Source organism: Eurypyga helias, unplaced genomic scaffold (assembly GCF_000690775.1).
Source record: "Eurypyga helias isolate BGI_N326 unplaced genomic scaffold, ASM69077v1 scaffold11981, whole genome shotgun sequence".
In the NCBI taxonomy this organism is placed as follows: domain Eukaryota; kingdom Metazoa; phylum Chordata; class Aves; order Eurypygiformes; family Eurypygidae; genus Eurypyga; species Eurypyga helias.
In genome coordinates, this window is record NW_010228984.1 from 34873 (window position 1) to 48470 (window position 13598).

Genomic DNA, 13598 nt, shown 5'->3' on the forward strand with positions numbered 1-13598 from the left:
TCTTCTTGGTACTGCTTCAAGTGCTTTTGGTTTTGTTTCTGTTATTTCTTCCAAAATACCGTTTGACAATGTCTGTTGGAGCAAATGCCTCTTTCCTACCTTGACATTTATTCAAGAAAATGAGAGAAAAATGTTATACATGTATTATTACACTGTACTATATGAGGATTGCTGCATGATGCTCAGAAGTTAAAAGTACTGATGGTTTGTCCTTTAAATTGGAATTTTCTTTCTTTCAAAACCAAAAATACTTTTTACTAAAGACTTATATGGCCTTAATTCTGCAGCCCCCAAGTTACTGGATTCCTTACTGCCTCCACCAAAACATTGCCTCAGCAGGGTCCACAACATTTGCCTCCACCTACTACAGTAAACAATACAATTCTCTACGACTGTGCTTTTAAAAAAAAGCAGGTATAATGCTGGCATGCTACAAAACATCGGTTACACATCCAAATCTCTCTGTACACGAACAACAATCAGTGCAAAAATTTGAATCAGTTCGCACAGAAATAATGGTTCTGTGAGAGTATGGGCAGGACAACGTTTACTGGGCATTCTGCAGGAGTAATAGTCAAGCCTAGCTCCTCCTCAGGGTGGGGGGGAGAAGGAACTAGTCCTTAAAAGCAGAGGCTTTTTCAAAATGCCGAGTACATGTGCAATCAAAATTATGTATCCTACATGCAATCTGTTCTTAATTTTGTAGCACTCATCTACTTCACAGTCCTTTTATAATGAAAGTAGTCCTTTTATAATAAAAAAGGCCCTTTTATAATAACTACAACAACAAAACATAACTGAACAATACAGAAGAAAACAAGATATGATTGCCTAAACAAAGTCAACTACTTGAATTGGTTACAAATGCAGCTTGGCCAAAATCCACTTTGGGAGGCTAAAAATACAGCATTGGCTGTGTATACCAAATTTGCTTGTTTGTAAAAAACTGCTGAAAAGGATCCTTGAGATGGAAAAAGACAACTGTTTTGATGAAACATGGTCTCCATAACACATTTTCTCTTACTGTGCAACTGACATTTTCCAACAGCACCTGCACTCGTGCACGTCCATTAGAACCGCCACACATAGGTGTAATTGTATTTACACACACACACGAACACAGAGCACCCACAGAACTAACAGAGATGAGAATCTGAGTGGTAAAAGCCTACAGTTAGTGAGAAAACCATGAAATGCCTCTACTGTGCTGGAATGCGAGGCATGCACTGCTTCACCATGGCAAAATTAAAAGGAAATTAAAAGACATTCATTTGGTCCACATCGCTAAGGGTGATGCTGCAGACTACCAGACTGAAATAATACGGAAACAGTGGTTAGGAAGGACAAGATCAGTGGATGGATTACAGTGATTAAGAGAGTTATAAACGAGACACAATGGTACTGTGATTCTCTGAAATACCATTGAAGGAATCAGCAGGAGCAGTAGAGGTCACAGGGTCTGGAGGAAGGGTGTTGGCAGCTAAACCTAGAACAGGGGGTGGGGTATTTTCTGATTCACCTACACAGCAGAGAAATCAGAGCAAAAAGAGGTGAAAGAAATTACTGAATAAGTTGGGGGAGCTGGAATTAAGCATAAACTGCATCACAAAGACAAACGGTTTTCTTTCTCAAAGTATGAAAGACTTATTTTATTATTATATATATATTTAGTTTCCTGGCTTTTTTGATGGCATGCCATGAACACTATGATGTGAAACAGTTTGCCTTTTTAGAGTTACGTATATTTACACACTGCTTATAAAAGACTGACTGTCATATTCTATCACCACCCAAACATGGATATTTTCCCCATAACATCAGTTTAATCAAACCTGACAGATTTAAATAAATTACATGATTTAAAACACAAAATATGCATCTTTTTGAAATATAAAAGCAATATGTGACTGATTATGTAAGAAAAAGAATTTGTTCCGAAGCCAAATCAAAAAGATCAGCAACAAAAAGTATGTGGGGAAAAAAACACGAACTATTTCAAACTGCCCATGCTGCAGAGTCACCTAGAAATTCCTGTCAGGTTTTCAGAAGAACTAAACAAAACCAGATTATCTTTTTCAAGGCTTAGACAGCAGTCGGTCCTTTGGGGAATATTAAATTTGCTAACTGTGTGCGGGGGAAGACAACGCGGGGGCAGAGAATAAGGGAGAGAGAGTATAAATTTTAATTTTAGCATCCTCCAAACAGATTCTGGTTACTCTATTAAAATGATCTGCATTCCTAAAGTTAGGAGTGACCTTTCTCCCCAGAAGGTATTAGGAAAGAGGAAGCCTGGCAAGCAATTACAAAGCGATTTACTCACACCCCAAGGCAGCAGCCCCTACAGTACCACCCCAACTATAAAATGCATCATCCTTACTATCTCCACAACCTCATGCATTTTGCACTTCCAGATCTGCAATGCAGGCAGCCTGTCTCACTTACCATCTCTCCCTCCTGAGCCTGCAGCCAGTGCTCCTCCCCACGACCATCGCTTCTGCTTCTGCTCCAGCTGCTGGCTGCGTTCAAGGGACCTACGCATCATGGCTTCTAAACGTTCCTGGTTATATTGGTAGAAAATCAGAAACAAGATCTCAATCAGTTCTCTGGGGGCTTTTTTTCCACCACCCCCACCTCCTTCTGAAACCACGCTAAAAAAATACGCAGCCCCCCTGTTGCTCCATGACAGATGATTACAGGAGTTAGTTTGCAATAAAACAAAAAGGACTGAATAAGGAAGGTATCGGCATGCTACCTACCTCCAGATATGGGTATCCTTTGTCTGCAAGCCACTGAGGTCACTACAGAGGCCTAAGTAAATAACACAGGTTGCATCACTGCCTAGCATCTGCTCCTGCTGGTGAGGCTGCTGCTGTGCTCTGGACTTAATTTGTATAAGAATAATGCTCGACAAGCATTAACTCCTTCTTGGCTATGCAGACCTCGGGAGGTTTTTTCCCATCCCTTTCTGAGCACGGCTAAATTGCTGCAATGCCAGTGGCTCCTCCTAGCCACGCAGATAAATGATCACTTCAAACCCAAAGTAGGTTACTTTGCAGGATGCCCATTTTATTTATTTATTTTTACCAAAACTCCCTTTCTTCCACTATGTTCTTTACAGCCTAGGCATTTAAGAGCTGCTGATTTTTTTTCCCCTTGTGTATTTTTTTAGTGTATGCCTAGATCATGCTGTTCTGAAATTTTTTTTTCCCCTCCACCCCCACGTTCTCCACAGCTTGATGAGCCAGGATTTTTAGATGAGGAAAGGGAAGAAGGAGATTTCTTTTTTATCCAAATCCTGCTCTAACTTTAACAGCTACGTAAGGTTGCTTTATTCCCCCTCCACCACCTCCTAACTCTCACTCAAAGACCTCCATTCAGATTAGTTCCCACCTCCTCCCCTTCCTAGTTTCTCAGTGGTTTATTGTTGCGGCAATGATCTCTCCACCTTTTCTTTTCCTCCTTTCAAGCAGATAAAACTTGGTTCTTCCCCACCCACCATTCCATCACCTACCATCCTCTTCCTTTCCTCCTCCCAGGATGTCATTCCCATCTGGCACCCTCTTGACCCTCTCATTTCAGCAGCCCAACCCCTGCTGTGGTGCCTCCAACTCCTGCACCAATGTTTTTTAGCCCTTTGGCCCTATTAGTATTTTTGGTCCAATTACTTATTACCTTTGCTATGTCTAGTATGGAACATCTAGTATGAAACCTCTACTCTATCCACTTAAAACTCACAATCCTGCAGGCTTTTGTGATTACCTCATATCCCCTTCGATTTCTATCAATCCCCTGCTGTGTCTCCAATTATCTTTTGGCTGCTCAGATCAACTGCACGAAAAACCTCCCCTGCACCTCTTGGCCAGTTTACTTTCTCTCACTGATTCATCACTTTAGCCTAGGTTTCCTATTCCCCCTTCCCCCTATATGTCACCACAAAACTTGTCTTTGTTCATGCATGTCTCCTTCAGTGCCTGCACTGCGAGTGAGTTTGTTGTCTCTGATGGAGCTCCTTCAGCAGATCAGACCCCAACAGCGTGCACTCCCATAGCTACCATGCCTGGAACTGCACGTACCTGTAAACTTTGTGTTACCTTCCTCAGGCTCTGACTGTGGTCACTGGCTTTCTACAACACCAGATAACCAGAAGGTGATGAGAAGGTATCTGCAATATACTTTTGTCTCTTCCACATCTTTGAGGAATTTCTTCCTCTACCATGACTTCCAGTAATTAATTTCTGACCTCATTTTTTCAACCTCATCCAACCCAGCTACCACTTAACTATCAATTTCAACAGCAAGCCACTACATTTTGTCTTTAGGCGCTCTCCTCTTAATTTTATGACAAATCCCTTATACCATGAAGAATTCCATAGTATTACCATCTACGCAAAGAGCAAAAAAGCGATTCTGGCATACCCTTTCTCAGCTCTCCTGTCACTGTTACCTTTCGGCCAGGTGACCCACCCTGCTGTTACAATTACTGCAGCCATCCCCAGGAAGCCAATCTTTTGGTCATGTGTCTTGAGCTCTCACTTTAGTTTTGTCTCCCTTCGACATCTTTAGCTCACAGTCTATCAGATAACATCATGCAAAGATCCCTGAAAGCAGGCAGCTGCTTCCCTGCCTTCCCTCCCCCTTCTGTCTAGCCAGTGCCATCAGTGTCCATGCAGGCATGCAAATGCTCTCTGATCCCCAGGAAGCCAATCTTTTGGTCATGTGTCTTGAGCTCTCACTTTAGTTTTGTCTCCCTTCGACATCTTTAGCTCACAGTCTATCAGATAACATCATGCAAAGATCCCTGAAAGCAGGCAGCTGCTTCCCTGCCTTCCCTCCCCCTTCTGTCTAGCCAGTGCCATCAGTGTCCATGCAGGCATGCAAATGCTCTCTGACTCTTTTCCTCCTCCTTTTTCTCCCTACGAGAGCATTACAAAGCTCAAGCAGAGCCTCTTCCGCAACAGCACAGAAAAAACCCATAGGTTTGCATACACTATCACTTCTCGACCGTACTTCGGGCATGAAAGGAAAGCAATCTTCCAGCCTCCGGAGTCCAAAATCATTCCTCTGATGTAGTTTGCTACAGTCTTTCTTGTCTTATTACTTGATGCAATTTTCACGTTTAAAACCTGTGTGTGCTAGTTTTGCATCTCTACATTTTCCACTTTTAACTTTCCATCCCGCAAGATGCATTTAATTCTGTTTGGGTCCCCTCTTCTGTATTTACCCTTTCCAAACTTAACCTCCTAGTGCATCACCAGTTCCTCCCTCCTTCTTTCCATTATGCATCCATCTGGCCCCAATATACCTTTCTACCCACACTCTTTACAGCGACCCTCCCATTTCTTTCTCATCAAAACCACACACTTACACAGAATCTTTCTGTCTTTCCATATGTAATGAATATTACTGTACATTCATCAAAAAAGATAAGATGAAAGCAGTCAAGTTTCAATTATCTGGGTATGTTTGGTTTTTGGTTTGGGTTATTTTTTTTACGTGCTGCTTGGAGCAAGGATCAGCAATATTCTAGAGTTTGCAAACCACAGAATAAACTTACACCACCTACTACGAAAGCGCTGTTTTAAGAAGAGAATGCATGATGAGATACATTAAATAAATGAAATTATTTTTCATACATATTTGAAAGCCCATGCCAGCTACAATCTGAGATTGAAATCTTCAATTACGTGATGTGGAGAGGATCATTCATTTTCATTTGCAAAGAGCCTTTCATTAAGGCACTATAGAACATAATTATTAGACTTCATGAAACTCTGCAGATACAGCTTAGATAAAGAACAATAAGAAGCGCATTTTTCACAAAGAAAGGATAGCTTTTTAAATAACATTTTATGTTAGCACAAGACTGAAAAACTAAAAGGCCAAAGAAAACAATAAGGCAATGGAGGCACAGCATAAACAACTCATACATTAATAATTTGGTCTCTGGTGAAAACTAAACAAGAAGACAAACCATTCCTTCATCTGCAAAGAATGCACAAAGCTTCCTGTCTAACCCTTCCTGTCTACGTTATAGATGAACTATCTTCCTAAAAACATATAAAACCATCCATATGATGCTCATTTGGGAACAACTGTAGATAGAGGAAAATTTCTGCACAAAAGATACAGTGATCTTCAAAAAAAACTGTAACATACAAGCTTTGCATGTAGGTTAAATTAAGAATGGAGTAAAACCATAAAAAGAGAGCCATCTACTGCTAGTATCCAAAATGTACATGTTACTTGCCAAAACCCGTATAGTTATTCAACCAGGTTTTCCTCACACTAAACAACAAAACAAACATTTGCAATATCTGAATTAAAAGAAACAAAGAGGAAAAAAACCCCTCAAAACAATCCCAAACATAAATCAATAGTAAGAATACAAGTAATTTGACTGAAGTGTTTTACTTTTCTCCATGAAAACATGACACTGATGTGACAAGGAAAAAAAAAATCATTTTACAAGTATTATGACTCAAAACAGTAGCAGTTCATTTAAAGTTAGCACATTAGTGGGATCAGTGCTGATTTTATCAGTCTCCTTTTTAACAAAATCTGACGGTTGTACTAAAAATGGATCTTTGACGAGATGGATGTTATTGCTCTCATTCGCACGAGTATCCTTGACATGGCTCACACAAGTGATGTTTAACTTGTCTTATGGAATAAGAGCAGTAGAAGAGCACAGCTGCTGTGGAGTCTTCCCAATACACTGCATACAGGTAGGCACTTATTTGCAAGGTATTTCCAAGTCACATGGAAGTTCAAAATAGGAAAAGGAGAAAAAAACCCCAAACATTTAACTGAATGGGAACCAGCACTGCTTTTAGTCCCAATGCCACTGCCTACTGTTGAACAACAACACGCTGCTTTCCTCAAGACTCGGGGCTGCTTTTACTAAATGAAGTGGGTAGCTTTAAAAGTTATATGGAGGGAAGGGCGGTGCTACTGAAGACCTCTGCGAAGAAGAAAGGTGTGCTCAATGCAGACAGGACAATTTTCAGACACGTATTTTCAGTTCCTGTCTGAGGAACTGGACACACTTCCACTGTGCTCTGCAGACTTTAAACCCACCATCTCTTACCTGTCACTGTGCAGAGGAAAAAGCAAGCAAAATAAATCGAACTTTAGCCACCTTCTCTTTGAGACATCCTTGGCATGCAAACCAACCAAGCAGAGGATGCTCTGTGTAGGAGGCTAACAAGCCCCACACTTTGTTAAGAGCCATTCACCTCTCTAAGACTTTTGCAGATGCAACAACAGTGTTTTCTAAAGAGATTATATAACCTGTTCCTATCACAAACACGCACTGCCTTCTGCTCTGTTAAAAAGCAAGAAAAAAAAAAACTAATAAGGCAGAGAGCAAGGAAGAAAATCTCTCTACTTGTCACTTCAGATACCCGATGAGCAGGTAAACTGGGTGCTCCAGTCTCCATGCAGTGTAAGGCAGTGTTGAGAAACACTGAGGACCATGCAGTAACTGGGTCACTGGCCAGAGAACAACCCCGCCACAGGTGTGAGAAACACAGGTTCAAATCTCTTCCAGTAAAGGCAGCCTCAAGTGTCCAGAATGACTCAGGAGCAGTGAGTAATCTGCAATGCCCAGGGAGCTGCAACTTCATCACCATCCTTACTCAGACCTCCACTGCTACTACACATACAGGGTTTGAGGGGCTTACCAGAAGAGCCGGGAGGGGGGGAGGGGAATTTGGCAGATCCTTTAATAGAATTTAAGTGGAATTCCAGAAATGAGGGGATGACAAGTAACCATGAAGGGAAATCAGGAAGTGGTGGTATCTCCTTTCCCAATTTCCTTCTTCCCTCATCCTCCCTACAGATTATTCCCCTATGTACCCCCTCCTTCCTTCAAAGGCTCCTGGATTTTTCCTCCCACCAGGTCTAATCCATCCCCCAAAAAACAAGCATCCTCTCCTGTCCTCCTGCCCACGTAACAAGGGAGGAAAGGAAAGGAGCCTTGGCTCTCAAAAGGCTTTGGACAGTTAAAGCTTGAAGGGCCAGCTCAGTGAGCAGTTAGGAGTGGGGTTCATATTATGACCAAACACATGGAGGCAGCAAGCCTTCCTCTCAGCCCTACAGAAGTTCCTCATCACATGTAGGGGGGGTTAGGGAGCTGCAACAGGCTTGCTGATGCTTGGGAGAAACATTGCTGCGTTCTCAGCCCCTTCCTACATCCATCTCTGGGCAAGTGCAGGAGGACACTAAAGGAGAAGGGGTCCCCACTGAACAGAACTTGGCTCTGATCTGGCACAGCCTCTCAAGTCCAACAACCCTCCTCCGATTTCTCCAGCATGGCAAACCATGCAGGCAGGGAAAGTGGGCAGTTATTCACTATTCCTACACCTCTCCCTGCCTCCCCTCCAGTGCAAATTTTGAGGGCAGTGTTTTGGAGTTTTTGTACCTGCCACTTTTCCTCACATCCCCCATAAAGGGGATCCATTTTGCTTAGCTGCAAAAGGTTATTACAGCAGCCAGTACTGGGGAAGGGACACGCCAGGTCAAAAACGTTACCACAGGAGAGACCTCCTACCCCTTTGTTTCTGTTTTTATAATTTTTCTTAAGAAAATCTGAAACAAACTACATGACAAAATATTGGAAAATAGATTGTCAGATATTTTGAAGAAGCTGCAGTGAGTACGTTACAGCAGCAATAGGAAAGACAGGATATAATCTTCTCTTCAAGTTAAAGTGAAGAATCAAACACACACAAAAAGAACATTAAAAACATTAAATGGACAGCAGTATGTTATTCTAATCCCCTGCACAAGTGTTTTACCTCTTTTGCAAAGATATTTTGACCAAAAGCTGGGAGGCAGAAAAAAAGGAATGTTAATAACTGCAGATTTCTAGAGCCTTTTTATGGGTGCCTTTGTTTTTCTGACTTTTTTTTTTTTTTAAAAAACCACTGCCACTATTTCCAAAAATCATTAATTCTTTATCAGTTGCAGTAAAAGCACTGGTGTTTCCTACAGAACGTCATGCAGGGAAACACACACACACTGCACTGAGATCTGCATCAGAAATTGGCCTCAGCAGAGCAAAAAAGAACCTTAAATGATCTCAGCAGGGAGAGTACAAGGAAGGAAGGCTATGAAGATGCCTCAAAATTTAGGTGATTAATTCTGTTCTGTGCTAGAATTTTAAACCAGCCTAGATCCTTCACTGCTTTAAGTAAGCATTTCCGATTTTATGTTGCTGAGGAAAAATAAAACATTTTCATAAACATTAGTTCAGTTTCACGGGCAGTAAACAAAACAGTAAGAGAAATCTTGCCATTTTATGGAAACACTCATCTTTAAAAGCTACCTTCTGGAAAGCTGGTGCTTTATCGTCTGACAGTCAGAGTCCCAGATATGTAAGCATAAGCAGATGACTCCTCTGTGAGATCAGACAAAAATCAAGAGACAGAACAGCTTTGGAAAATGTTTTTGCTGTACAAGCAGTAGTAGAGTATTTATAGCGGTGGTGATGTGGGGTTGCAGTTCCCAAAGTAATGCCTACATGTCTCTGGGTCACAGAAAGAAATCAACATTTAATGCATGTCAACATTCAGCTATGTTTAATGCCACCTTGCAGAGCCGCTCTGCCGGGCACCTCCCAGGGGACCTTACCTCCTCCTCCTTAAGCTTTTGTCTCCGTTTTTCTTCAACAGCTGCTCTTTTCTGCTCCTCTCTCTGCCTCTGTTCCTCCAGTCTCCTCCAGCGCTCCTCCATTTGCTTTTCATATTGAAGTTTTGCTCGTCTCTCCTTCTCCAGTATCTGCTGTTCCCTAGCAGCTTTGGCAGAGAAAAAGTTGCATTTCCCTTTATGCATATGTTCTCCTACTTCAACATTATTTGATAACGTGACACAATAGAGTAAAACAACAAATGGAAGAAGACAGGTGTATAGTCCACTAAGATTAAAAATACAGCCCACGAAAGTGCTGGAATGATTAGAACTAAGCGATTTGCTCAATAAATAAATAGGGAAGCCCTTTGCACACAAGGTGACAGTTTGTGCCCCTTACCTCTGTAAAAACAGACTAGTTAACTACTATTTCTTGGTTTTGTTTCAAATCCCTCCATATCTTACAGCCAAATTCTTTTTTCAGACAAAACAAAATGTTCCCAGTAGGTTTTTAAGTGAATCAGTTACTGTTGAAGCAAAAGCCTTCAGAATGTCTTTAAAACTACACTTCTCATTTCAGGGCTGTCTTTGCTAAGCTTTCTACAAAGCTTTGAAAATATGCCACTGTTCATAATTCGGTGCTACATCATCATTATTTACTTCTGCCTCTCTGCATAAGCGGGATTTATTTCCATTACTGAGAGTATGCTCAGTTGTTTATTCCAGTTGGAACCATACTCATTATCTGGAGGCATCAGCTTGTTGTTACAGAAATTCAGACTGCAACATTACATACAGGACTGTTGCTTCAGGTTTACATAGGGAGAACAAGTAGCAGAAGTTAACACAACAAATCATGAGGAAACATCCATGTCTCATGCAAGCATGTTCCATAAAAAGGCAGGAAAGAGGATTTCAGTGAGCACATCTACATACACAAGCCTGTAGTGTCAAATACCAACACACATACAACTAATATCAAAGAAGGAATATTCTCACTGCTGCCAGGCTATGAACTTGAAAGTTAGGGAAAGCAAGAATTAATGCTGTTTACACAAGACCTAGTCTTTCATCCTGCTCGCCTATCCAGCCTGAGTCTGCTTTTTCAGTTGATGCTTCCTTGCCCAGTGACCTTTCATCCTTCAAACTCTCTCACAGTCTTCCCACCAGTCCCAGGCTCTTGCCCAGCCATCTAAATTGTCTCTTCTCAGATCAACCCTTTTCCTCAGCTCCTTATCCCCAGGCTCTCTAACCCCAGCTGTGGCCTTCAATCCCTTCTAGCCCCACTCCATCCCCAAGGCCCTGGTTTAAAGCCAGTCTCCCCAGTGCTAGATCCCTTTCCAGCAGTTGCATTTCATTTCTTTCCCTTCAATATCTTCATATATATCTTCAATATATGTGGATCCTTGTCGTCTTCACGTTCAACCTGCTTTACAGAACACCTTATTCTTTTAAAAAACATGGCTGATGTTGTCTTCCCCTTCTGCCTTATGGGAACTCACTCTTTTAACCCTTCCTGCGGGGCAGGGCAGTATGAGAGGGGTGTCAGTGCTGCACGTGAACTTGGACTCATAAGCATGAAGAATCAGACTTGTCAACAGATGGTTACCTCACAGACAGTGGAAGAGAAGTGACCAGTCAGTAATTGCTAATGACTACTAGCCATGTCAGGTGAAAGCAGCATGCTGGAGTTGCTGCTAATGACTACTAGCCATGTCAAGGAGAACAGGTGAAAGCAGCATGCTGGAGTTGATAACAACCAAGAATAAAGTGAGGTGTCCAGAGACTGTGCTAACATTACCTTCTGAGTAAGCGGGTGAAACTACAGGTGAAACCTGGGACTGATCTGGACAGAGAAGCAAACCATTCTGTCATCATGGACACACATACAATTCTTATTGCTTAATTTAGGGATATTGAACCACTGATTAATGAGTTTTGGCTTTGATGAGAAGGTTATTCTATACTGATGCTGAGTTGCTGCTCGCTGCATAAAGATTTGTCCTTCTGGGGAACTCGCTGCTTTTTTCTGAGCTGCTGAATGACATGTACTGCTGACAAGAAGCTGCTGTGGCCAAAACAGAGGGCTCCCCAATCTAGAAATGGCCTTAACCCTAAACAAAGTTTGTTTCCAGAAGGCACATTATCATGTCTGGAGACAACAACTGCAGCCAACACCTTTCAAACACCCTGGGCCAACCACTCCAAGATTTCTCCAGCTTTCAGTTTCCTTCTCATCAGCTCTTCTGATTTTTAACCCAAGTCCTTGCCAATCTACTCCTCATGTCACTTTCTCAGGAACCAGCAGAGAAGGGATTATCAAGAGGACAGAGGAGATAGTCTGGACTGAGTATACCTCGAAGAGATGTAAGCTACAACTCAGGCTGGTGCATGCCCCATACAGACAGAACCTCTAAGGAGGTTAAGTGCTAAGCACCAGCAGATTTTCGCAGGAACTACCAAAAGGAATCCTGCTCATCAAGCCTACAGTGCTAAAAACATGTCAAATCTCTGGTCTCCAGCCTCAGGTTTTGCCAAGAAATGGTCTACAGTTTATTTATTGCAAGAAAAACACTATTTTCCTAGGATTCTTTTCACAGGTATCCATACTGTTTTAGTTGACATTTCCTCAAAATATAACCTACCTTAAATTTTACAAAAACATAAAATACTGACAATTCCTTCTGATAGCTTTTGTCAGGTAACCTTAAGGAACAGTGCTACTAGCCTTTGTTATCACATGAGGAAAAGTAACATCAACAGTTAAACATTATACAGATATATAAGTATACACAGAAAGTCCAGAACAATGCAGAACAGTTAATTTCATTCATATACATGTGTGTATACACAAGCACATCCCATATATGTATTCATATATATAAATATGTCTAAATTTTGCAATTTCCTCTCATTTCCCTGGAGGTATTAGTAGATTAAAAACAACCCACTAGTTTAAACATTTTTAAAATCAATGCTTATGTTATTCAGGAAATAAATTAATAATTTTTCTCATTCTCTTGAAAGATTAGCCATTTTAAAACTTCTGGAAAATTGTCTGATTTATGCTGCACTTAACTCCATAATATCTTTTAATATGTCTAAAACTTAATGGACTAAAATTGAGGCTGTTTCACACAATCATCCTACATATTATCCTGAGTATTATTCAAGGCTTATTTGGTATTTTTACAAATCTGAGTCCTAACAGTCAATATCTTGCACATAAACCTATATTCAAAAGTACAAAATCAAAGAAGAAAGTTAACTTGTAACTACAGAATACTAAATACCTGAATGGAAATCAAAGAAGATAGTTTTTCTATTCTGGATTTTAAACGCTGTGGTTCAGTCTGTTCCTAGTCTTTATTGCTTATATTATTACTTCTAAATTAAATTGTAAAAAACAGTCACGTCAGTAACTTAGCCTATGAACACGTATACATAAATAATAGATACACTTCCTGCCACCTTACCAAGGTACTTCTCCCTTTCTTCTCTTCTCTCCTTTGCCAGTCTTTGTCTTTCATCAGTTTTTAGAAAGACTAGGAACAGACTGAACCACAGCATTTAAAATCCAGAATAGAAAAACTGTCACGTCAGTAACTTAGCCTATGAACACGTATACATAAATAATAGATACACTTCCTGCCACCTTACCAAGGTACTTCTCCCTTTCTTCTCTTCTCTCCTTTGCCAGTCTTTGTCTTTCATCAGTTTTTAGAAATCCATCAATGGCTGAAGTCAGAGAGAGAGGAAAAAGCATTAAAAAGTGTTAGTAAAACTAAAGATGCATCCAAAAGAACTAAAAAACCCCACCAAAAATAAATCGTATGTACTGCATTTAACAACTCCACCAACAAAAACGATTTTGCACTCGTATGCGGGCGGGTTAACAAGCTGGGATTTGGAAACATCTCGAGCACAGTCTCCTACCTACTGCTGAACTCCCAGTACAGTTTCTTGGT

General features: G+C 41.0%; 1 protein-coding gene across 1 annotated transcript in view; it reads right to left on the reverse strand.

Annotated features, from left to right (window-relative positions):
* Window positions 1-13368, reverse strand: part of MAP7D2 (MAP7 domain containing 2) — a gene marked incomplete at its 5' end in the record, with an annotated part of 38573 nt that extends 25205 nt beyond the window's left edge. Inside the window, 4 exons of the mRNA XM_010160226.1 lie at window positions 1421-1519; window positions 2443-2557; window positions 9634-9797; window positions 13291-13368. Coding sequence (XP_010158528.1) covers window positions 1421-1519; window positions 2443-2557; window positions 9634-9797; window positions 13291-13368 — 456 coding nt within the window. The remainder of the gene's footprint in view (window positions 1-1420; window positions 1520-2442; window positions 2558-9633; window positions 9798-13290) is intronic.
* Window positions 13369-13598: the final 230 nt, after the last annotated feature.